The sequence below is a fragment of the Pongo pygmaeus genome, chromosome 16 (assembly GCF_028885625.2).
Source record: "Pongo pygmaeus isolate AG05252 chromosome 16, NHGRI_mPonPyg2-v2.0_pri, whole genome shotgun sequence".
NCBI lineage: Eukaryota > Metazoa > Chordata > Mammalia > Primates > Hominidae > Pongo > Pongo pygmaeus.
In genome coordinates this window covers 76,384,621-76,411,324 of record NC_072389.2, presented here as the reverse complement: position 1 = coordinate 76,411,324, position 26,704 = coordinate 76,384,621, and the positions used below count along the sequence as shown (strand labels likewise).

The following is a 26,704-nucleotide window of genomic DNA, read 5'->3' as shown; positions in this document are numbered from 1 at the left end:
CCTGTCTCAAAAAATAAAAAGAAAAAAAGAAACTATAGAAAGACGCTGGTTTCTGGCCAGGGAAGTCCTCCATTTTGTCAGTGTATTCAGGATTAGGTCGGCTCTGAAGCAAAACACTTCTGCAGACCAGATTCAACTTTTAAGAGTATGGCATCTAGAAGAAAACTGATTTATTAATTTACAATGGAGCACTATACATATTCAGCAACTAGAATGTTTGTGTTTCCCATTCAGGCTAAGGCTTTCTTGGTATGAAGGTTCTTGGAAGGCCGCATCATAATCTACTAGCATACACTGAGTGTCTAATCTGGGCCAGGTCCATGCTAGACATTTTTCACAAACAACCTAGTTTGATCTGTGTGCCCAACTCAATTAAGTGAGGATCATTCAGAACATTTTACAGGTAAGAAAACTGAACAGCAGAGAGGTTATGAAGCTAAGCAGCAGCAAGGCTGGAGTCTGAATTCAGATCTATTTGATAATAAAGTGAGCATGTTTCCATTATACCCTGCTGCTTATGTGTAAGCTCTTCTACTCAGCTTCAAAGCATCCTTGGGGATGTTTTCAATGGCTGTGCCTCCCTGTATGGATTTCTGTTACAGCATTTAGTGCATAGGCACAGACTTATTATTGAAGGCTGTCTTTCCTAGGCTCCCTCCATCTCTTGGTATTCATGGATCATGTCTTAGGCATTTTACAAAATTGAGTACAGCACAGGTCCTGGTATTTGGTACATGCTTAAACAAATGATTAAATGAGTAGATAAAAATGCCCTCTTAACCTACAGTTAAAACAGACCCCTTTTTTTCCTTTAACTTGAAGATGGGGTGTCTCTCTGTTGCCCAAGCTGGAGTGCAGTGGTGCCATCATGGTTCACTGCAGCCTCGACCTCCTGGGCTTAAGGGATCCTCCTGCCTCAGCCTCCTGAGTAGCTGGGACTACTCTTCTTCTCTTCAATGCTTAGCCTTGTCCCAACTTCCCAGCTTCACCACAATATCTTATTCCAAGTCCTTGGTTTCCAGCTGTAGTGCCAGGCACACCCAAAAATATTTCCAATTTATTCCAAACAACACCCTTGTGTATACTGGAAAGGTCTTCTAGGGTTGAGTTTTTCCTTCAACCTAATCTCAGTCCATCCTGATGGCTTGTCAATGTATTTCCTTTTGTTTCATCCTCAGGAGCTATGGAAAAAGCTGTTTCCCATTGTGAGTTTACTATGAAAATGAGCTGTCAAGATTCCAGGGAAGGGAAAGATGCCAACCCCAGGCTGAGGTCATGATTTTGTTTAAAGAGGCTTTGCTAATCATCTCAGTGGTGATGCAAACTCCCTGCAATGATGTTCAAGACAGGCCTGGGTACGACTGGCCTCCTTCCCGTGCCATGGCTCTGGGGAGGAATAAGCTGGAAACCAGAAGGAGCCCTTTAAAAGCCCTGGTTTCTTCACCAGTGACACAAATGATGGGTATGTGGGTAGGACTAATCAAAGCAAATCAGCAAGTGTTCCTAGATGAAGGCTCCCTGCTAGACAAAATGGGGTGCAACAAAGTGGAAGAAGAGGCCCTTCCCTCTAAGCCTCACTGGGACTCACTCTCCTCATTGCAAAAGTGATCGAGTTGGACTTCTCCCATGAAATACCCCTAGTGCAAATGAGGGTTTCTGTCCTCCGCTCCTCTAGGCATTATTCTAAGCCAACTACTATAAATGAGAAACTTATGTGTGTTGCCTTAAACATTCCGTGCGAGTTTTGCATTTGATTTCACAGATATTCCAAGTTGTTTTAATATATACATTGTGGCTCGTCTCTCAAATAGCTAAGTAAAATTGATACCCCAGAAAGATGTCCCATATTTATGCTATGACTTAATGGGTACCCCCAAGAGTACCCATTCTTGGGTATTCTGCCAGACTATCCATTCCCTACCAGGAGCAGCTCCAAGCTGGATGATATCTGACGTTCATTCTAGATCCAAAATTCGTTTATGAGGAGTCAGAAATAAGTAATAACAGAAATAAGTAATAACAGAAACAACATAGGCAGATATGTTTGAATGTAAGGACATATAAATTCAATTTCTTTTTTTCAAAACTCTCACCAAGTAAAACGCTTCTACAGCCCAGATTCACCCACCAACTGTCAGTTTTCAAACTATATTTTCAGAATCTATATTTTAAGAAAAGTCCCCAGGGGACTCTTATGATCAGGCATTTGGAAACCCTGAAAAGACATGTATGAATTGTTCATAAACTATAAAACCTGAGACGAATGTGAGCCATCATTGTGGGTAGGGATAACAACCCCTGATGTCTTTGCCACACGAGATGGCTTAAATGAGATAGATAATGGGTATCACTTTGTGAAATTCAGGAACCGAAATTATCAAACTGGAAGGCATGGTGGCTGCTGCAGCTCTTTCCGTCTGAGCCTCATCACAGGTGTTTGCAGAGGATCTATAGCCTCTGTAGCCCTGGAGGGAGGCACAGCTGGCTGGAAAAAGACACTGTCAACCTCTTGCCTCTTCCTTTCCCAGTAGCTCAGATACAGGGCTGTGAGCTGTTCTGGTGCAGAAACAGCAATAGCACCAAAGGTCTCTCTCTCTTCCTTTACTTACTTATTTTAGGACCTCTTATATCAAAACAGAGATCCGACAAAGAAAGGGACACAGATTCTAGTGTCCTTAAGAAGAGGGGCTGTCCTCGCTGGGCCCCTGGGTCTCTCCCAGCCCTGCCCAGACACCCAGGACCCTATACATGGTGTTTTTTTTTTTACAAGGACACTGCCCTCCAGGAGACTTCATTTCCTGAGCCTATCCTAACTTGCTTTCCTATATCAAAACAAATGTATTGGTCCAGGGTTCTGTTGTTTTGGGGTCCCAGTGTGGCAAATTAATATGATAAATTATGTTTAAGGCTCTAAATAAAGTGCTACATGAAAGCAGATTCAGGTCTTATTCATTTCTTTTTCTTCTTTCCTTCTTTCTTTTTTTTTTTTTGAGGCGGAGTCTCGCTCTGTTGCCCAGGCTGGAGTGCAGTGGCACAATCTCGGCTCACTGCAACCTCTGCCTCCCAGATTCAAGTGATTCTCCTGCCTCAGCCTCCCGAGTAGCTGGGATTACAAGCACGCACCACCACGTCCAGCTAATTTTTGTATTTTTTTAGTAAAGACGGGGTTTCACCATGTTGGCCAGGATGGTCTCGATCTCTTGACTTCGTGATCCACCCGCCTGGGCCTCCCAAAGTGCTGAGATTACAAGCATGAGCCACTGCACCCGGCCGACAGGCATGAGCCACTGCGCCCGGCCGGTCTTCTTCATTTCTATGCTCCTGTCCCTAGTTTCTGGGTCACATTTGGAGAGGTGAGATGGAACTCAATTTGAAGTTACACCTGAAAAGGTGGCAGTGTTTTAGAACATCCTGACATTTCAATAGCTCCCTTTATTCATTCAACAAACATCTGAGTGCATACTGTGTGCAGGGCATACTCTATAGGCCATCGGCTTTCGAACTTTTGTGAACTTCAGCATCACCTAGAGGCCTTGTTAAAACACAAAGTTCTGAATCATAGATTCTGATTCAGGAGGTCTGGATGAGCCCTGAGAATTCAATTTCTAACAAGTTCCCCGGTGCAGCTGATGCTCCTGGTCTGGGAACCACACTTGGAGAAAAACTGATACAGGGCAAGGCAGGAGCCAAGCCCCTGACCTCCTAAGACGCGGTCTATGGTGGTTATTATGTCAGAGACTAACGATGGAGATTTTCTCATCTTGGCAGGCCAGTAGGGGAGACACGCAGGAGGCCTGGAAGCCCCTGGAGCTGTGGTCTGTGGCTGCCACTCCCGGAGTCAAGCACAAACAGAAGTCAGCTGTGCTGGGCCCATCCCTGCGGCGCCGTGAAAGAAGGCGCAGGAGGAGGGAGTCCTGACACCTCCTCTCGGGCTGGGGCCCCACAGCGGCGAAAAGACGGAGGGAGTGATCGGGGGTCTCGGGGATCCTTCCGGGACGGGCCTCCGCGGGAGGAGCTCCGGAAAGCCGCCCTCCACCTCCCAGGCCCCGCCCGCGCGGGCGCTCCACTAGCGGTCGGGGTGGTGGCGGCGGCGGCGGCGCGGGGCGGGGCGCCGCGACCCCTGTCCCTCCCCTGGGCCGAGCGGCAGGCGCGCTCGCACCGCCCCCGCCCCCTCGTCGCAGTCGCTGCCGACCGGCTGGCTGGGCCTCGCGGCGTGAGGACCCCGGCGGCGCCGCAGTCCCGCGAGCCATGGCCCAGTCCGGCGGGGAGGCTCGGCCCGGGCCCGAGACGGCGGTGCAGATCCGCGTCGCCATCCAGGAGGCCGAGGACGTGGACGAGTTGGAGGACGAGGAGGAGGGGGCGGAGACGCGGGGCGCCGGGGACACGGCCAGGTACCTCAGCCCCGGCTGGGGCAGCGCCAGCGAGGAGGAGCCGAGCCGCGGGCACAGGTAGGCGCGGCGGCTGGCCCGGGAGGTGGGCCCCGAGGGGGCGCCGGGCCGCGCGCGAGTTCGGGGCGCTGACTGCGCGCGACAGCTCCTCGGGCAGAGGGGTTGAGTCAGCCCCGCCGCCGGGGAAGCAGCTCCGGGCCGAGCCCCTGAGTCAGAACCGGCCCGTGGAGGCAGCCGGTGCCCCAGCCCGCAGCTTCGTCGCCCCACCGAGGCTCCCAGGGCCGGCAGCCGGGATCTGAGGGGCCTGGACGTGGGGATGTTCAGGGATCCAGGAGGAGGACTTTCACGGGCCATCCACACCACCCCCTCCTCTGGAGGAGGCCTCTTCTCTGTGGGCTCCCTCAAGACACCACCTCCCCATCCCCGCAAAGTCCACCCCTGCCCGCCTTCCCCTCCCCTTGCGAGTGGTCCCACTTACCCTTCACTGCCATCATCGCCCTGCCTTTCCCAGTCCTGCTGGCTGCGCTCAGCCTTTAGGTGGTAGCAGGCCAGGTACAGCGGACACTTGCTGATGGGGGATTCCAGGAGGTGGGATTTCAAGGTAATTTGAGACGGATACAGGACTTGCTGCTTTACATCCGCTGCCCTGGGGGATTCCCATTTTCACACAGCCTTTCCCACCAGACCTTTATGTTTGCATCATCTTGAGGCCTTGTGGGGGTGGGGATGGGTTCCTGGGTTTTGGGTAGTTTGGAGCTGCTATGGCACTTGTTTAACCTTGTCCCGGGTCCCGAGCTTTGTCCTCAGGCACCTTGGCTCCTGTCCACTGACGCCCAGGCCCTTAAGGACTGGTGTTTCGTTCCTGCTGTTGAAAGGAGATAAAACATAGACATAGACATGAGAGTGGGGAAATGACAGAACTTACACATTCTGGTGGATGCCAACAGGCACTTATTAGGAGCTCTCTTTCTTCTAGGACCCTGTCCCAGGCGTTTAGTTGTTAAGGTTCTGCAGGATTGTCCTGGCAAGCGTATATCTACTTCATTGGGAGAATACTCAACTCAAGGGTGGAAGAATACTGGGCCCAGAGCCATTCTCTATTACTGGCTCACCCTTCCCCAGGTTAAAGGGTCAGACTTCTGGACCCAGAGATTCGGGGCAGACCAGTAGAGACAGTTGTTAGGGGAGAAAAGTCAGCCCACCAGGGTAGGGCAGGAAAGCTGGACCATAGTGTATGACAAAGTAGATAGATCAGTGCTTTATAATGCAAGGCCTGTTCGTTTAGCTCTGTGCTAAGCACTGAGAGCATAAAAATGATGAACCCTTAGTCACTGACAGCTCACAGTCTTGAGAAGGCAGTCCCCTAGTCAGATAATACCAGAGTATGTAAAATAGCCCCAAGTGGTTTGTCCTTATAACTTTATTTTCCTGTGGCAGTGGCAAATAGCCATCCCTATCCTGAGGGCTAAATTTGTGAGATTGTATGATTAGCCAGGATTAAAGCTCTACTTATGTTTAAGGCCTGGAAAGATCCCTTATGGAGGTCTAGGAGAAACCAAGCCTCAGTATGGGTAGGCCTCTTGCCTGAACCCCTCTCTCTCTTCCTCCAGAACTGCCCAGCTCCCGTGGCTTGAGTCTCAGCAAGTGTTCAGTCTGAAGCCCTTCCTGCTGCCCACTGGCATAGAGTTGACCCCAGAAAACCCCTGGGGTTCTTCGGGGAGCTGACAGAGCCCAGTGGGCAGGCACCCAGAGCACGAGGAGATGTAGCCAAGAACAGGATCCACACTATCCCCTGTTTGGGCCCAGGCTCGCATGGCAGCAGCCATCACCCGATGTGAATGTTCTCAGCTCCTGGAGCCTACAGGAGAAAGCCCAGATTCCTCAATCTGCTCATTAAGATGTGACACCCACTCACATCATCTCCTCAGCCCATTGCTTCCTTCCCTGCCTGTCAACAGTTCATGCTCCCATGATTCCGTCTAGTTGCCTGAGCATAGGGGGCTATTTTGTGTCTACATGCCTCTGCACCCCCATCTCTAGGTCCTCTGATTGACTGATTTCTAGTCAGCCTTTAAAACTTCGCCGCCTCTTCTCCACCACCCCCAATCCCCACCCCAGAGCTGGCTGTGTTTCCTTTCTTCTCTGTTGCTGTAGTACTCTCTACATTTTATGCCTAGCACCTTCCACAATTGTGATTCTATCATTGTGTCTCCCTCACAGGAATAGGAGCTCGGTGAATTCAAGGACCATGCTTACTTCGTTCATTGTATCTTCAGCACCTAGTACAGCACCCAGCACACAGGACACGTTTGTTGACTGAATGTGTATCTCTATCATCACACTCACTCCATGGTGTTGAGATATTTGTGTTTCCCCTCCCCTAGACAGTGAGATCCTTGAAGGCAGCTGCCTTATCTTATTCCTTTTCGTATTTCCATACCTAGCCTAATACCTAGCTTATATAAGGGAACAGAATAAACGAACAATAAAGAAAAGTCTTTACAGCCTCTAAAGTGTTCATTGATCATCTCCCCACATCTCATTCATTAAAAAGATGCCTTTCCTTTTATTCTCACCTTTTTAACATAAAAATTTTCAAACATAAAGAAAATGTGAAAAAATAGTACTATGAGCATTCATATACCCATCATCTAGATTTAACACTTAACATTTTGCCATATTTGGTGAATGGATATACAATGTATGTGTTTTCCCCGAACCATTTGAGGTATGTTTTACACAAGATTATACCTTAAATACTTCATTTTGTAACTCCTAATGACATTCCCTATAAAGCCCTAACACTATTATTGCAACTGAGAAAATTAACTCTCATTCCCTAATATAATCCTGAAGATAAGCTAATAGCCAAGTTCCACATTCAGGATTCCCCAAATTGTGCCACAATTGTCTTTTACAGCTGTTTCTTTTTTCCCCTCAAACCAGAATATGGTCTGGGTTGAGGCATTTGCTTCTTAGAGCTCTAGACTGTATTAATCTAGAAATTTCTACCATTTTTTTCCCTAATGCTTTGCTATTTTGGACAGAAGAGGTCAGACATCTTGTTGAATGTCTAACATTTTGGATTAGTCTAGTAATGTTCTCATGGTCTTATTTTACTTGCTCCTTCGTACCATGTGCTTCTTATAAACTGGAAGTTAGGGCTAAGGTTTTGATTTGATTCTGTTTAAACATTTTGTCAAGAATGCCTCATACTCTGTGCCTGGAACTTGATGTTCCACCACTTCAGGAGCCATCCCACCTTTAGTGATGCTACATTTGACCATTCGATTAAGGAGATTTCTCCATCGTACAGGTTGTCTTTCCCTTTGCAGTTAACAAGTTATTTGTGGGCTTCTCATCCTGGGTTCTGTTAAGTTGATGTATCACATTTATTGATTTGCATATGTAGATCCATGCATGCATCCCAGGGATAAATCTCACTTGATCATGGTGAATGATCCTTTTAAGATGCTGTCGAATTCAGTTTGCTAATATTTTGCTGAGGATTTTTGCATCTATGTTCATCAGGGATATTGGCCCGTAGTTTTCTTTTCCTTGTTTGGCTTTAGTATCACGGTTATGCTGGCCTTGTGAAATGAGTTTGGAAGCATTGCCTCCTCTTCAAAGTTTTAGAAGAGTTTGAGAAGTATTGGTATTAGTTGTTCTTTAAATGTTTGGTAGAATTCAGCAATGAAGCCATCAGGCCTTGAGCTTTTCTTTCATAGGAGATTTTTGATTCCTGATTCAATCTCCTTACTTGTTATTGGTCTGTTCAGATTTTCTGTCTCTTCATAATTCAGTCTTGGTAGGTTGCATGTTTCTAGGAATGTATGCATTTCTTCCAAGTTATCCATTCCTCTTGCAATATTCTTTCCCCAATGACCTTTCACCTAATTATTTTAGCATCTGTTGATGATCCTTACCTAAGTTGGTTATTTCACTGGGGACTGGAAATTGAGGATTTTCTAATTTTCACATTTTTTGTACGCTTATTAGCCAGCATTGCTCTACTTTAAAAAAAAAAAAAAGCTTTGTCTCATCATCTGGATTGAACAAAAGTTTCTCCTAAAGAGGCAAAAAAATGCTTAATTATTTCCCTTTAATTACAGTTTTCAAAGAGATAATTTGATATAATAGTCAAACTAAATAATTTAAATGTGGGCTCTTCCTCAAGCTTATACTCTCCCTGTCTCTCTGATTCATGGATTTGTATTTATTCGCTTTTTAATAATTTGTCACAGTCATTTTTGGTGCTCAAAACGTCTATATTGCAGCCAGCAGACCCCCTTGAAGCTGGCCTCCTTGTGTCTTTTTGTAACATGCCCATTAGTCTTTAAGCACTTCTTTGCTTTCTGGTACTAGATATTCCAGGCATAATTTGTACTTTTCCTACTCCAGTCATGGAATTCAGCCATTTCCACAGGAATCTCTGGTTTTTTCAAATACCAGTAAGAAAGTACTTAGAAACCAAGACCTGGAATTAGGAAAGCTAACTTCTGCCAGGGTATTGTTGCTTTCAGAGCCTTTCAGTGGACAGAACTAAGAAATATATATATATATATATTTTATTTATTTATTTATTTATTTTGAGACAGAGTCTTGCTCTTGTCGCCCAGGCTGGAGTGCAATGACCTGATCTTGACTCACTGCAACCTCCACCTCCCAGGTTCAAGCGATTCTCCTGCTTCAGCCTCCTGAGTAGCTGGGATTACAGGCGCCTGCCACCATGCCTGGCTAATTTTTGTATTTTTAGTAGAGACGGGATTTCACCATGTTGGCCAGGCTGATCTCAAACTCCTGACCTCGTGATCCACCTGCCTTGGCCTCCCAAAGTGCTGGGATTACAGGCGTCAGCCACCATGCCCGGCCAAGAAATATGTTTTTTAAAAAACACTTATATCAATAATTCCAATTCAAATTTACATTACAGGATTTTTGCTGTTTACTTCTTTTATTTATTATACTGAAAATCTTGGTTCCTAATAACATTAACATAATTACTTATTTTCTTTGTCTTACAATGTGTAAAAATGATTCAAAGTTATAATATTAAATATTAATATGAACAATAAAAACCATTGAGCAACCTGCTTTTCATTTAACAACACAATCTTCTAGGTTTCTCTTTTTTTCCATAATGTTTTCAGGACATTGTACAGGCTGTCTTTTCCCTGCTTTGGATGGTGATAATGAAAGTCTTTACTTTTTTTTTTTTTGAGACAGAGTCCTGCTCCGTCACCCAGGGTGGAGTGCAGTGGCGCCATCTTGGCTCACTGCAACCTCCGCCTCCCAGGTTCAAGTGATTCTTATGCCTCAGCCTCCCGAGTAGCTGGGATTACAGGCACCCGCCACCATGCCTGGCTAATTTTTGTATTTTTAGTAGGGACAAGGTTTCACCATGTTGGCCAGGCTAGTCTCGAACTCCTGACCTCAAGTAATCTGGCTGCCTTGGCCTCCCAAAGTGCTGGGATTACAGGCATGAGCCACCATGCCTGGCCTCCACTTTTTTATTAATGTAAATTTTTTTGTCAGATGTAGAACTAAGTGCCTTATATATGTAGTCTCTACTCCATACTACGAATCATTATCTAGACCTGCAGAGACATCCACTAGTTGTATATCCCTTTCCCAGGCTCAAGGGCTTATGCCAGAACAGCATGGCAGAAGACAGGGTCAGAGAGGAAGTTCATGTCTCTGTAATAAATATATGAGAACCCATGGGCCATGCAAGCATAAGATGTGCCCCCTGCTAGCACCATCCAAAATATGGTTTGTAAAAGGGTGATGCCTTTAACAAAGTTGAGAACATACCTGTGTATGTTTTCAATCTGTCTCAGTGAAGAATCTTTATCTTTTGAATCTGCCCTGGTGTTTTTGTATTGCATTATCAATTTGCCCTTTTTGAACCATTTCACATTCATTATCTTGTTCTAGAGGTGAGTCAAAAGAAATCTCACACAGACAGGACCTGGACCCTAGTGTTTTTCATAAATGATGTTTCTCTTTTGTGTTTGGTACCTTCCTTATTGGTGTCCACCATTTTCTTGGTCTTGGTGGTCAAAATACCATATTCCACCATCTGCAATGATAGATCATGAGTCCAAGAAATCATTCCTGGATTGAAAGTTGTAGTGAGGATCTCATTATTCTACCATCTTAGTTTGGATACTTTCCTCCTGTAGGGTATCATTTGATTAACTGCGCAATCAGAGTAACCAGATTCGATATTTTATGAAAAAAGTAGCCTTGGATGTTTTATGCTAAAAATCATTTTGTTTCTCTAAATCATTTACAAATATGATACACCTGTAATCCCAGCACTGTGGGAGGCCAAGGTGGGCAGATCACGAAGTTAGGAGTTTGAGACTAGCCTGGCCAATATGATGAAACACTGTCTCTACTAAAAAATACAAAAATTAGCCAGGCATGGTGGCGCGCACCTGTAGTCCCAGCTACTCAGGAGGCTGAGGCAGAAGAATCGCTTGAACCCAGGAGGTGGAGGTTGCAATGAGCCAAGATCGTGCCACTGCACTCCAGCCTGGGTGACAGAGTGAGACAACATCTAAAAAAAAAAAAAATTCAACACTGATTCATGGAACCCAATTACTTGTTTTAAAATGTACCCCTTTATTTCTACCCATTTCTCACAGTTTTATAGCTATAACAAAAGACCTCATCACTCCCAGTTTACAATGTTTTATTAAAAAACAAAACAAAGCAAAACTTTAAGTGTAAAACTTTTCCAAGCCTCCTTGAAAGGCCACTAAGAACATATTCGTCAGAAACCATACTTCCTCCCTCAAAGGATCCTGATAGGTATGATTTGCCCTCAAAACTATTTGCTTTACATTGGTGATACTTTTTAAATTTCCATTACGTGCAAGGCTCTGGGGTAATACTATAATGAAAGAAACCAGCTTGAGTTCTACTCTCAACTCAGTGTTCAGGCTGCTAATAAAATATGCACACAAGTAGCTATAATACAAATATAGATAAGTGTTGAGAGAAGTAGAAATGATTTTTTTTTCCTAGGAGAATTGCATTTAAGATGGACCTTAATGTGTGACTAGAATTTAGCCTGAGAGAGAGGAGCAAGGCATTCAGAGACAGGAACAGCAAGCTCAAAGGCACAGAGTCCAGAAAGCTTGTGACACTTACAGATAACTATGTCTTTCTGTTTGTTTGGAGCAAAGGATCTGAAAGGAAACCGATGGAAATAAGTTTTGATGCTGGTTACAGCCAGATTCTAAATGAATCTGAATATGGAGCTGAAGACTTCGTTGGGTTTTTTTATTATGTATGTATGTATGTATTTATTTATTTTTTGAGACAGGGTCTCACTCTGTCACTCAGGTTGGAGTGCAGTGGCACGGTCATGGCTCACTGTAGTCTCGACATCCTGGGCTCAAGCAATCCTCCCACCTCAGCCTCCCAAATAGCCTAGATTACAGGTATGCATGACCATACCTGGCTAATTTTTAAATTTTTTGTAGAGACAGGGTCTTGCTACATTGCCCAAGCTAGTCTCGAATTCCTGGCCTCAAATGACCCTCCTGCCTTGGCCTCCCAAAGTGCTGGGATTACAGGTGTGAGCCACTGTGCCTGGTTGGGAGTTGAAGAGTTTGATTTTTATTTAACAGGAAATAGAAAACCTTTTATTATTATTATTAAAGTAAATCAGTGACATCAAGTAAAGCAGTGATATACTCTAGCTGTTCTTCAAAACATGTAATATGGCACAGAGTGGAGGAGGCTGTAGCCTAAAATATAACATGGGAGGTGGCAGGAGGTGGGAAGACAGAACCCTAGAAAGACTGTGGTTGGGAAATATACCAAAGATGCAGGAGTAAAAAGGGCTACAAATATCTGAAAGGTAATTTAAATTCTTCCTTTAGAACAATTTCCTAGCCTCTCTGTCTGCCAGTGGAAAGTAGCAGGTATTTTATTTTTAAGGGGGAAAAAAAAGAGACAAGATTATTTTCTTAAGGAATTGAATGAGCTCACTACGGAGATCTAGGGATGCGAAAGCAGAGCTGGCAGCCGCAGAGTAAAGCCTTCGCCATTTGAGTAGAGCCCCCAGCTCAGTGATTCCCTACCTGCTTACCCTCACGTGAAGCCTGCCACTTGGCATGCCCCACCTGTGTACATACAGCCATCTAGGAAGAAAACCAGTGGGAGTGTGCCCCTGCAGAGGGAACCCATACAACCCACCAAGAAAAAGCAGGATGTACCTTTTGTCTTCACAGTGAATAGCTGTGGAGTATAACTCCCCACACCCTAAGTATGGGCTGTGTACAGTGGCTTTCTTCCAAAGAGCACAGTATGGGAGTGGGGATAAAGGGAGTAGTTTTACAGGGGAGAAACCTGACAAACACTACCTCAGATAGGTGATCAAGGTTAACATCCACAGTGATCATTCATGTTGATAGCATGTACCCTGATAGGATGTGCTGAGAATGGAAATTTACCTCTGTGGTCCTCTTGCCAAAAACCCATAATCCCAATCTAATCATGACAGAGAACATCAGAAAAATCCCAATTGAGGGACGTTCCACAAAATACCTAACCAGTACTTCTCAACACTGTCAAGGTCATCAAAAACAAGGAAAACTGTCACAGCCAAGAGGCGCCTCAGGAGACATGACAGCTTAATGTATTAATGTATTGTGGTGTCCTGGATGGGATCCTGGAACAGAAAAAGGGACAATAGGCAAAAACTAAGGAAATCTGAATAAAATATAGACTTTAGCTAATAATATATAATGAACTAAGAAACTATTTGTAATCAGTTCATTGGTTGTAACACATGTACCATACTAATGCAAGATATTTATAACATAGCAAGCCTGGGTGTATATATGGGAACTCTCTGTACAATTTTCACAACTTTTCTGTAAATCTAAAACTATTCTAAAATAAGTTTATTAAACTCTTTAATAAAGAAAAAATGAATTATTTATTAGTCGCATGAAAAAAATCAGTGGCATGAAAGTTAAATGGAAGAACTGACCCCAAAGGATACAGAGGTGATGATGTTGAAACAAAAGACTCAAAAATGTATACTCCAACTAGCACCCTGAGAGTGAACTTAAGATACTGCATCCACAAAACAAGAGTAGGAAGCTCTTAGAAGGGAACGCTCTAGGATCAAAAAGAGTTCTTAGAAACTAAATAAATAACTACTAAAATTTAAAAATTCCATAGGAAAGGTTAGAATATAATGTCAAAGAAATCTCTTAGTGTGTAAATTACAAACAAAGACAAAGACAGATCATGTGAAAGAAAAAATAAACATAGAGGACCAATCCAGGTGGTCAGTCAACTAATAGGACTTTAAGACAAGAAATGTAATCTTAGCAAGTGACTTAGCCCTGTAGGGAACAGTGTTTACATAGTCATAATAATAAAATACAACTGATTGACTTTCAATTTTCAGTATGTATCTATAGATAAAATATAGAATATTAGTTACCGAATGGAATGAAATATTATGAACCATGGCAAAATGAAATAAAAGTACATCTCATGCAATATGGAAGATTGGATATAGGTGAGATGGAAGAGAGGGTAGGACAGTAGTGTGTATTAATATATCACATGTAGCAAGGAATTGAAAAATACTTTTTAATGTTTATGGAATAAGAAACCACTTAAAGTATATTATTTTAAAACACAAATAGGGCCGGGCATGGTGGCTCATGCCTGTAATCCCAGCACATTGGGAGGCTGAGGAAGGCAGATCACATGAGGTCAGGAGTTTGAGACCAGCCTGGCCAACATGGTGAAACTCTGTCTCTACTAAAAATACAAAAATTAGCTGGGTGTGGTGGTGCGTGCCTGTAGTCCCAGCTACTTCAGAGGTTGAGGTGGGAGCATCGCTTGAACCTGGGAGGCAGAGGTCGCAGTGAGCCGAGATCGCACCACTGCACTCCAGCCTGGGCGACAGAGTGAGACTGTCTTAAAACAAAAACAAAAACAAAAACAAAAAAAACGTTGGGCGCGGTTGCTCACGCCTGTAATCCTAGCACTTTGGGAGGCCAAGGTGGGCAGATTGCCTGAGCTCAGGAGTTTGAGGCCAGCCTGGGCAACACGGTGAAACCCCATCTCTACTAAAATACAAAAAATTAGCCGGGCGTGGCAGCATGCGCCTGTAATTCCAGCTACTCAGGAGGCTGAGACAGAAGCATCATTTAAACCCAGGAGGCAGAGGTTGCAGTGAGCCAAGATCATGCCACTGCACTCCAGCCTGGGCGACAGAGTGAGACTCCGTCTCAAAAAAAAAAAAAGACACCAAAACCACAAATAGAAGGCTAATAGAAGAACCAAAACTAAAAGAAAATTTGAAGAAGGAGTTATTTAGGGACATAAGTCATAAGTGACCCCAAATACTCATTTTATATAGTAAGACATGAATAGAGAATGACTACAGTTGGCAAGTGAGAAATAGAGCTATAAGCATATTTTATAGAGCTATGAGATAACTCTCCTAAGAAATAAATGGCTGAAGAGAAGTTACCTCTAGGGAGGAAAGGTGGAATGGGGAATTGTTGGTTTCTTTATAAGTTCCCTACTATTTTATTTTAGTTTTTGCTATGTTTATCTATTACTTTAATTTTTTGGAATCATGTTTTAATGAGCTATTAATAGTGTCCAAGGGAAAAATAATGAGGATGGTTGGAATGGCAAAGAGAGAACAGATGGGAGACCCTGCAAAATGAAATAAGCACTTTATAATTGACTAAATATGGGGGCAAAAGAGAGAGTGAAAGGACACATCCTAGATCTTGAGCTTAAGTACATAGAAGAGTAAATAGGGAAAGTAGTTGGCAGGGTGGGTTGGAAGGGAAGATATATGATTGTCACAGGATGATTGTAATCGGCAATAAGTTGACAAATTCAGGTTTAAAGGATATAAACTTAATATTCATAAAAGATATGGTATCTTTTCCCTTTTGAAGGCTATTTCACAAACAGGAAACAACGCAGCCTGCTCCTGGATATAACATAGGCTTTCCAACTCCCCCAAGATCCCCCTTTGGAGATGCACAGTTGCTGCTGACAGCACTCATGCAGAGGGTGGAGTCCTCTAAGTGCAAGAAGCTCACCTCTGCACCCGTATAGGGGTTTATGTCACCTCCACAGTATCACCCACCTGTTCTGGAATCTCTGGCTATCTGCCTGTTTGCTCAGTGGGTGCAAATAATTGATGCAGAGTCACCCCCGATACATTATGGATAGTCTACTGTGAGACTGTGTGAAAGGAAGGTCAACTTCCCAGATAGAATGCCTGTTGATAGGCCTAGGCTTCAGTCCTGCCTGAGGTCAGGTTCTGCAGAAGGTGAGAAGTTAGATTGTGGACATATTTAATCTGATGCTACATCAGATTGTCCTAGTGGAAATGTCTGGCACGCAGTTAGGAATTGAGGACTGCAGCTCAGGAAGGAGAGGAAGGTGTGGGGCAGCGGACAGGCTGGGGGGTAGATTTGAATTTGATGAGCTTACAGGAGCTGAAGTGTAGAGGTTGCTAGGGGATAAATTGTCAGGGATAGATTCTTGGGTAACACCTACACTTAGAAATGAGAAGAGAGGCCAGGCGTGGTGGCTCATACCTGTAATCCCAACACTTTGGGAGGCTGAGGTGGGTGGATCACTTGAGCCCAGGGTTTCAAGACCAGTCTGAGCAACAAGGCAAAACCCCATCTCTACAAAACAAATAGAAAAATTAGCCAGGCATGATGGCACATTCCTATAGCCCCAGCTACTTGGGAGGCTGAGATGGGAGGATTGCTTGAGCTTGGGAGGCTGAGGCTGCAGTGAGCTGTGTTCATGCCACTGCATTCCAACTTGAGGCGACAGAGCAAGATCCAGCCTCAAAAAGAGAAAAGAAAAGAAATGGAGAGAGAAAGAGGAGACATAAAGGGCAATAAAATGGGGAGAAGAATCAGAAAAGAAAAAGTCACATAAGCCCAGGGGGGAGAGTATCAAGAAGAAGGTGGTCAATAGTGTCAGATCCTGCATCAGGGGCAAGAAGACTGTGTGAGGCCATTCTTGTGTTGCTGTAAAGAAATATCTGAGACTGGATAATTTATAAGAAAAGAGGCTTGATTGGCTCTTGGCTCTGCAGGCTGTATAGGAAGCATGGCACTAGCATCCGCTTCTGGGGAGGCCTCAGGGAGCTTACAATCGTGGTAGAAGGTGAAGGGAGAACAGGCACATCACATCATGAAAGCAGGAGCAAGAGAGAGAGTTGGTGATGGTGGGGGTGGGGGTAGTACCACATACTTTTAAATGACCAGGTCTTATGAGAACTCACTATCAAGGGGGCAGCACCAAGGGGATGGTGCTAAACCATTCATGAGAAACCACCCCATGATTCAATCACCTCCCACCAGGACCCACCTCCAACACTGGGGATTACAATTCAACATAAGATCTGGCTAAGACATGCATTCAAACTATATCAAGGACCAAGATGGAGAATAGACACCTGGATATGGCTACAAGTTCTTTGATGGATGTCTAGAGACACAGAACAAGCTGGAGCGAAGGTTAGGAAAAGGGAGAAGGGGTTGCCCAACGGAGGTCTAGAGAAGCTTGATTGGATGAGCTCTATCCTCTCCATCCAGTCTGAGACAGAATCATCTGCAGGCAGTAAAGCAGACATGGCAGACCTTGGGAAGACTGGGAAGCTCTGGAATAAGCATTAGAGAGATTGAGAAGGTATACTGCCTTCCTTCCATTATGCTTTATTTGTTTATGAGTTTACCTTTTGTAATAGCATTTATTGCGCTAGTTTGGGAGTAGGACTAACTTGTCTGTGGGTCCCTTTGGTAGTGCAGTCACTTCTGAGATACTAGCTATTTGTAGTAAGTTAGACCATTTTGCCAATACTCCTGAGTCTGCTCAAAACTCTTCACTGGCCATTAGCACACACCCGGCCCCATCCCCTGCGATTTATTGACATCTTTGTTAGCTGGGCCAGGAATTCCCTTTGCATTTGTAGTTATTTTGTCTGTTATATCCAACCCATCTGTTTTTTGTTTGTTTGTTTGTTTTTGTTTGAGATGGAGTTTCGCTCTTGTCACCCAGGCTGGAGTACAGTGGCGCGATCCCGTCTCACTGCAACCTCCGCTCGCCGGGTTCAAGCGATCCTCTTGCCTCAGCCTCCTGAGTAGCTGGGATTACAGGCGACCACCACCACACCCAGCTAATTTTTATATTTTTGGTAGAGATGGGGTTTCAGCATGTTGGCCAAGCTGGTCTGAAACTCCTAACCTCAGGTGATCCGCCTGCCTCAGCCTCCCAAAGTGCTGGGATTACAGGTGTGAGCCACTGCGCCCAGCCTCAACCCATCTGTTTTAACTACTATTTAGGGGATAAACTTTCCCTAATAAAATGAAATTTGTTCTGTCCATCTTGCATCTCCTTTTTCATCCTATTGGTTGTCCCACTGATGTTTTCCCTTGGCGTGTTTTGAGGACTTCTTTTCTCCATGTAGTGCTGCTGAGGTTACTATTGTATTTGGCTGTTTAAGTAATAGAAAACCCGACAAGTGAATTAAACAAATACGATTTGATCTTTCTCATGTAATAATAAAAAATCTGCAGGTAGATAGTTATAAGAGCTGGTCCAACAACTCAATAATGTCAGGGCCAATAAAGTCAACAAATCAGGCCAAGCTGATTCTCTTGGCCTTTTCCTTGTGGTAGTAAAATGGCTGCTACAGATGCAACCATCACATCCACATTCAAAGCAGATAAAAGGGGAAGGGACAGGGCCAAGAGATTTTCACTTAAGTGTTACCGGCCATAACATTTAGTTTTTATAGCCTCTAGAGTAAAGAAGGCAATTGAAGCCGGGAGTGGTGGCGGGCGCCTGTAGTCCCATCTACTTGGGAGGCTGAGGCAGCAGAATGGCGTGAACCTGGGAGGCGGAGCTTGCAGTGAGCTGAGATCGCACCACTGCACTCCAGGCTGGGCGACAGAGCGAGACTGTCTCAAAAAAAAAAAAGGCAATTGAGAAAGTGTTTGTTATTGGATGTTGGGTGAGTCAGCTTAATGTCTGACTTTTATCATCCCATTTTAACAAGACTTAAAAAAAAAACTTTAAAATTGAATCCCCCTGTCATTGTCTTCATTATACATTTTTTTTTTTTTTTTTTTTGGAGACAGTCTCGCTCTGTCACCCAGACTGGAGTGCAGTGGTGCGATCTCCGGTCACTGTAACCTCCACCTCCCAAGTTCAAAGGATTCTCCTGCCTCAGCCTCCCGAGTAGCTGGGATTACAGGCATGCGCCACCACACCTGGCTGCTTTTTTGTATTTTTAGTAGAGATGGGGTTTCACCATGTTGGCCAGGCTGGTCTCGATCTTCTGACCTCAAGTCATCTGCCCACCTCAGCCTCCCAAAGTGCTGGGTTACAGGTGTGAGCCACTGCGCCAGGCCTCTTCACTCTACATTTACCTTGAGACATCAATAAGGTATTTTAAAAGCCATTCCCAGGCTGCCTTCAGGCAAATAGCTAAAACTCTTTATTTTTAATCAACCAATGCCTATATTTTATACTAATTATAATTTCTGAATTTGAAAAATTTTTAAATAGATTTATTTGCTTTTTTTCTCTCTTGCCAGAATATGTGTTTTTCCCTCATTTTGAGTATTCCACAGTTGCTTCTTTTCTTTTTTTTTGTTTTTGTGAGGCTGAGAGCCAGTGAAAATTTTGTTGAAGGACATATATGTATGTGTCTTTTCCAGCTTTAAGTGATCACAGTAATAGGCCTTGTTCAGATTACTGGTCCTGACATTGCGTTGCTAAACCAACTCCTATAACTACCTACCTGCAACTTTCTGCTAACTTCTAATAATGGCATCAGTTATGATGTGGATAATCAGTATTCTCTAAATGTTTATTGGTTTGAAATTGTTATACTCCCCTTATGAAAGATTAGCCCTCCTAAGGAAGCTCTGTCCAGGATTGCTTTGGCTTGTTTTCATCACCTAATGATCTTAGGGAGAGGGAGAGGAGGAAGTCTACCCAGGTGGCACTGCTGGTGATGGTGGGCTTTATTAAGAAGGGCCCCAGTGATGGGATTATTTCCAGAGTCCATTGCAGGGTCCAAGCAAAACATATAAGATATTATGTATGCTGGCTTTGGAGACAGAGGATTTGAGTTTAAATACTAGATCTGCCTCTTATGAATGAGCGAAGGAATGTATCTATGCCTACTGAGCTTTAAGGGTACGCTAGGCACTCTTCTGGATATTTTCATGTATTAATTCATTGAATCTTCACAACACTCCCATGAGGGTAGGGACTATCATGATTCCCAATTTACAGGTAATAGAACTGAAGTGAGAAGCAGTGGAGTTCCTTGCCTAAATTTACTTAACTAACAAACAGTGGTACAGGTTGAACATCCTTAATCAAAAAATTCAAAATCTGAAATGCTCTAAAATCGGAAACATTTTGAGCGCCACCATGACACCACAGATTTAACATGGGTTAAAAACTGAGATAGTGACACCTTTGCTTTCTGATGGTTCAGAAACTTTGTTTCATGCACAAAATTATTTAAAAATTGCATAAGTTTACCTCAGGTTATCTGTATAAGGTGGACATGAAACATAAATGAATTTGTGTTTAGACTTGGGTCCCATCCTTGAGATATCTCATTACATATACGCACATATTCCAAAATCTGGAAAAATTGGAAATCTGAAACACTTCTGGTCCCAGGCATTTTGGATAAGGGATACTCAGTCTGAACCAAGCATTTGGACCCAGGCAATTTTAACTCTAAAGCCAGGACTCCTAGAGCTGGCAGCCCTAAGAAATTACACTCCCATCTGTAATTCCAGCACTTTGGGAGGCCAAGGCAGATGGCTTGAGAGTCAGTGATCATGTATCCACATGGAGATTGCACCACTGCACTCCAGGTCTTGTCCTGAACCTGCTAAGAATCAAGCTTTTATTCTTTAATAAATATGGAGGATCTTACCGAAAGGTCAAGTAACTCTGCTGTACTGTCTTCTAGAAACCAGGATTTGAGGGGGTGGAGTAGAGAAGGAAGAATAAGAGAGTGTATGTGAAAAGCATTTTGCCAGTTGCAGAGCGCCACATACATGTCAGCAGAGGGTGTTAGTATAATAATAATTATTATTATTTTGAGACAGGGTCTCACTCTGTCTCCCAGTCTGGGGTACAGTGGTGCAATCTTGGCTCACTGTGACCTAGACCTCCCGGGCTCAAGCTCTCCTCCCACCTCAGCCTCCCAAGTAGCTGGGACTATTGGTGTGCACCACCACACCTGGCTAATTTTTGTTGTTGTTGTTGTTATAATTTTTATAGCGACAGGGGTCCCACTCTGTTGTCCAGGCTGGTCTCAAATTCCTGGGCTCAGGCCGCCTGCCTCAGCCTCCCAAAGTGCTGGTATTACAGATGGGAGCCACGATGCCTGGCCAGTTATTATTTTTATGATCCTCCATACTTGTTAAAAACGAAAGATTGACTTCCTAGCTGTTCGGGGGCAAACCTCTCCTTCTGTGGCCATGTGACCCAGTGTCATTTCCTAGGGCTGCCGTAACAAAATACCATGAGCTGGATGGTTTAGAACAACAGAAATATATTGTTTTATGGTTCTGGAGGCCTGAAGCCTGAAATCAAGGTGTCAATAGGGCCATGCGTCCTCTGAAAGTACTAGAAATGGATCCGTTCTAGGCATCTTTCCTCGCTTCTAGTGGCAGTCTTTGGCGTTCCTTGGGTTTTGCTACATCACCCCAGTCTCTCCCTTCGCGTTCACATGATGTTCTCTCTGTGTGCATGTCTGTGTTCAAATTTCCCCTTTTGATAAGGACCCCAGTTGTGTTGGATTAGGGGGTCCACCCTACTCCAGTAAGACCTCATCTTCATTAATTGCATCTGCAGTGACCCCCATTTCCCAATAACATCATATTCCAAGGTATTGGGGGTCAGGACTTCAACATATGAATTTTTGGGTGGCACAGTTCAACCCCTAACACCCGGTATCTCCTTCTGGTCTCAGTGGCACCACGGCAAGTGGAGGCGAGAACGAGCGTGAGGACCTGGAGCAGGAGTGGAAGCCCCCGGACGAGGAGTTGATCAAGAAACTGGTGGATCAGATCGAATTCTACTTTTCAGATGAAAACCTGGAGAAGGACGCCTTTTTGCTAAAACACGTGAGGAGGAACAAGCTGGGATATGTGAGCGTTAAGCTACTCACGTCCTTCAAAAAGGTGAGGCTTGGTTCTCAGAAGCTGCTTTAAGGATTTCAAGTTTGTTTTGGGTTGTGCTTCTAAACATTTTTTTTTAACTCCCTTGAAACCTGATGACGAACAATTTTTAAAATTAAGTCTGTGCCTGAAAAAGAGAAAAATGGCTAGGAGAAGGGATTTAGGATTGTTAGGAATATACTCCCACACTATTAAAAGGGTCCTGGGCATTGGGACAAATCTCAGCTGGCAGCAGTTATGAAACAATATTACTTGTTCTTAGTAAAGTTCAGGCACTTCTGCCAAGCAAGTGGGTGGCCAGGAGGATGTGATACCAGGACAGACGGACTCAAAGGCCTTGAGAGATACCTGCCAGGCCTAAAATTATATGAAATCCAAGCTTTTCATTTGTCAAGTTGAATAAGCAAAGAGAGAGAATGAGCACCCAGAACTCTCAGAAATGAGCCTTCTGTAAGACACACATGCTCTGCCTGTGTGACGCCATCATCCTCATCTATACAATAGGGAGATGAGATTTGTAATTATTGCTGCCATCTGGGCAGCAGACTGCTTGTCCCTGCCATATATAGATCCAGTGTTTGGGCTGTGTACTGTCTACTTCTCAGAGAATTGACAGACTAGTTGGAGTAAGAACTCTGTGTCTCCCTTAGGGGAAGTGCATTTACTAGAATGGAAAAGCACCACGCGGCCTGTTGCATAACGGGATGCGTAACAAGTGGGTCCCAGCCAAGTTGTCTGTGTACTTTGTCAGAGAGCACTGGAGGAGAGCTTTTCTCCTTGGACCTCTTCCCTGCCTCACCCACTGGTGTACTCTTCCTGGCCCTGTCGCTCTTTTTCCTTTATTCATTCATCAAATATACTCATTGTCTCTGCTGAGTGCTGTGCTAGGCGCAGGATGTACAGAATGAAGATCGTACTTCCCCTTGTCCTTGACAAGCTCGCAGTCCAATAAAGGAGAGAGATCTGAAAGATTACAGTGTGACCACATACAGTAGGACAAAAGAGAGAACACAGTACTGTTGGGAGCTAGTTGATCAGAGCAACTAACCCTGCCTGGAGAACTGAGAAGTCTTCCCAGAGAAGGTGACATTGAAATAGGATTTTGGAGGATGAGTAGGAGTTTTCTAGGTACAGGGGAATGGAAGGGGTATTTTAATGGCCAGAGAACAGTGAGCAAACCTTCATATGAAAAGTGTTTGTGGGGGAATCCCAAAATGAAGCAGCCAGTGGAATCATCCAGCACGTCTCTTTATTCCTCCCTAGGGACCCCGAGAGTCAGCCTGTTTTGCTTTCCTCTTTAAGCTGCCACTTATGGACCTATTTAGGAATGTTCTTCTCTGTTGAAACCTGGCTGCAGAGTACAGACAGACTCCCTAACACCTCCAAAATCAGGGCAAAGATCCTTTTCATTCTGAAGGATTTCCTATTAATCACAAAAGGGGAACATACATGACAAAGGTAAAAAACACAGGGAAATTACAACGCTTCTGAAACCTTAGAGTTCTTCTAGCAATTGCACAAGGACGAAAGCTCCCTGGTCCCTTTTCTCAGGTGCTACCTGGACCTTCCTTATGAATGGTCATGGACCCAGGCTTAGGATGCTCAGACTGTAACCGAGATTTCCCAGTGGACCTTGCTTCTGGCTCAGGAGGGATATTCAGTCCTTGCGAGAGCCTGCTTCTCTTGCAATGAGATGTGGTCCCCCGCAGACTTCTGTAGCCCTCCTGAGTAAGGCAGTGCTGTGCTTTCCCCAGGTGCTCCTAGCTCAAGCTTCAGGCTTAGGAAATTGTCTCTTTTTATCTCCCAAGTGCTCCCTCCCTAGCTGTTTTTGGAGAAGGCTCCACCATGTTTCACCCCACAGTGAGCCACTGCCTGGCTTTCCCACAGCCTCACATGCACCCGCAGTCATCAGCTTCACCCTTTCTGGATTCCTCATGGACTCTGTCCACCTGAAATCCGACCCTTTGTCTGGGCCTGATCCTCTGTGCCCTTGGCCCCGTGTTCTTCTAGTAGCCTAAGTCTGAGCCATTTCTCCCAGAGACCACAGGCTACAGTGGACAGTGCTCTCTCTCTAGGAGCCTGTGTATAGTAATGGGTCTGCCAAGGTTTCCCCATCCTGCCCAGTGAGTGAGCTTTTCCTTCTTGAGTTTCATGAAGTTCCTGTTTTATGCTCAGAGGCACCTGGAGTTCCCAGTTCTTTTGCAGAGGAGCTATGTTGGCCTGTTCTCAGAGGACTCAGGGGGATCTCGCCATTACGGGCTCAGGTTACCCACCTCACCCACCTTCACTATTTCTTTGGGATGACTCATTCCCCCTCGCATTCCCTTCACCGGAAGTGGGCCTCTAGAAAATTACTGTTTTACAGTATAAATATAGCTTCCATATACTGCAACATTGATACAATTTCCACCAACAGAGGAGGAGGAAGGGATTATTTCACCATTCTTAGTGAGGCCCAAGTTGGATTTAATTTCAAGTTGAAATAGTCCATGTCATTCTCAGGAGATATTGCAGTGAAATGTGAAAGATCTTTTGGAACCTTCTCTGTATCAAATGCAGAAATGCAGAAATACTGCTTTAGAGAAGCATTTGAATGTTAAAATCTCCAAATCCTATCAAAATAATAGCATGTAATATTGGAAGTAATGATAGCACATTATTATTTAGTACTCACTGTGAGCTAGACACTATTCTGTTTTATATGTAAATGAGTTTGTATGTGTCTGTACATACATATGTACATGTATATATTGATTCGTTTAATCCTCAGGACAGCTCTTTGAGATGGCACTATAAACATCTCCATTTTCCAGGGCAAGTCGAGGCACTAAGAGGTTGAATAACTTTCCAAGTCTTACTGCAAGCTAGAGGTGGGCCTTTGATTTGTGTATACAGCAGCCTTGTTCCAGAGCCTGCAAATTTAACCTCTAAACTTGCACAGAATGGAATATTTCCATTTTCATGGAGAGTTCTGTTGGACAACACTGCTGTGGTGCCCTTGTTTGAAATGGTAGAACTTGTTTTCATTCACTTATTCATTCACTAGATTTTTGAGTGTTTACACATACCATGTATGATTCTAGACACTAGAATACAGGGATTCTAGTGTTACAGGGATAAGGAAGTGAGGGAGGGAGCTTATAGCATACACAAGGATGGACAAGGACATTAGATACTATTTCAGATTTGCTTTATGTTCTGCAGGTGAAACACCTTACACGGGACTGGAGAACCACAGCACATGCCTTGAAGTATTCAGTGGTCCTTGAGTTGAATGAGGACCACCGGAAGGTGAGGAGGACCACCCCCGTCCCACTGTTCCCCAACGAGAACCTCCCCAGCAAGATGCTCCTGGTCTATGATCTCTACCTGTCTCCTAAGCTGTGGGCTCTGGCCACCCCCCAGAAGAATGGAAGGGTGCAGGAGAAGGTGATGGAACACCTGCTCAAGCTTTTCGGGACTTTTGGAGTCATCTCATCAGTGCGGATCCTCAAACCTGGGAGAGAGCTGCCCCCTGACATCCGGAGGATCAGCAGCCGCTACAGCCAAGTGGGGACCCAGGAGTGCGCCATCGTGGAGTTCGAGGAGGTGGAAGCAGCCATCAAAGCCCATGAGTTCATGATCACAGAGTCTCAGGGCAAAGAGAACATGAAAGCTGTCCTGATTGGTATGAAGCCACCCAAAAAGAAACCTGCCAAAGACAAAAATCATGACGAGGAGCCCACCGCGAGCATCCACCTGAACAAGTCCCTGAACAAGAGAGTCGAGGAGCTTCAGTACATGGGTGATGAGTCTTCCGCCAACAGCTCCTCTGACCCCGAGAGCAACCCCACATCCCCTATGGCGGGCCGACGGCACGCGGCCACCAACAAGCTCAGCCCTTCTGGCCACCAGAATCTCTTTCTGAGTCCAAATGCCTCCCCGTGCACAAGTCCTTGGAGCAGCCCCTTGGCCCAACGCAAAGGCGTTTCCAGAAAGTCCCCACTGGCGGAGGAAGGTAGACTGAACTGCAGCACCAGCCCTGAGATCTTTCGCAAGTGCATGGATTATTCCTCTGACAGCAGCGTCACTCCCTCTGGCAGCCCCTGGGTCCGGAGGCGCCGCCAAGCCGAGATGGGGACCCAGGAGAAAAGCCCCGGTACGAGTCCCCTGCTCTCCCGGAAGATGCAGACTGCAGATGGGCTACCCGTAGGGGTGCTGAGGTTGCCCAGGGGCCCTGACAACACCAGAGGATTTCATGGCCATGAGAGGAGCAGGGCCTGTGTATAAATAGCTTCTATTTTTAATACCAGCTCCACTGAAAACCACCTCCGTTTTCAAGGTTCTGACAAACACCTGGCATGACCGAATGGAATTCATTCCCCTTTGAGAGATTTTGTATACATGTAGACCTCTTAATTTATCTATCTGTAATATACATAAATCGGTACGCCATGGTTTGAAGACCACCTTCTAGTTCAGGACTCCTGTTCTTCCCAGCATGGCCACTATTTTGATGATGGCTGATGTGTGTGAATGTGATGGCCCTGAAGCTGTGGGACGGAGGTTCCCTGGGGAAAGTCTGGCAGCATCTCTCTTCTTTGGTATGGAATTTTTCCCTTCAGTGACTGAGCTGTCCTCGATAGGCCATGCAAGGGCTTCCTGAGAGTCCAGGAGAGTTCTGTTGTGCAACAGCAAGTAGTTAAGCCTATAGCATGGTGTCTTATAGGACCAAATCGATGTTACCTGTCAAGTAAATAAATAATAAAACACCCAACTGGGAATGCTGACTTTGAGGTTATAGATTATGCATGACAAACGTCTGTGCCTGTCTGACAGAGCTGTGGGTGTTATGTCATGAGGTCCTGAGGAGCTTAGCAGAGGCATCTTTCTTTTCTTTAAGAGAACATTTAAAATTTTTTTTATTTGTACACATTTATGGGCTACATGAGAAACTTTGTTAGATGTTTATAATGCATAGTGATCAAGTCAGGGCATTTAGGGTTCCTCACTGTACCCCAGGGCTCTCCTTGGGCTTCTGGCAGCCTGAGAGGTGTCTCATTACAATGAGTTTTACTGAGCAAA

At 44.7% G+C, this 26,704-nt stretch overlaps 1 protein-coding gene across 2 annotated transcripts; it reads left to right on the top strand.

Moving 5' to 3' along the window:
• Nucleotides 1-3,172: 3,172 nt before the first annotated feature.
• LARP6 (La ribonucleoprotein 6, translational regulator) lies at nucleotides 3,173-26,403 on the top strand. 2 transcript variants are annotated; one of them, XM_054451457.2, is made up of 3 exons: nucleotides 3,173-4,448; nucleotides 21,433-21,643; nucleotides 24,845-26,403. In XM_054451457.2, exons 1-3 carry the CDS (start codon nucleotides 4,249-4,251, stop codon nucleotides 25,907-25,909), a joined length of 1,476 nt encoding a protein of 491 aa, XP_054307432.1. In that variant the 5' UTR covers nucleotides 3,173-4,248; the 3' UTR covers nucleotides 25,910-26,403. The 2 variants fall into 2 exon arrangements, with proteins under 2 accessions (XP_054307432.1, XP_054307433.1); XM_054451458.2 differs by lacking the exons at nucleotides 21,433-21,643; nucleotides 24,845-26,403 and adding an exon at nucleotides 6,609-6,895.
• Nucleotides 26,404-26,704: the final 301 nt, after the last annotated feature.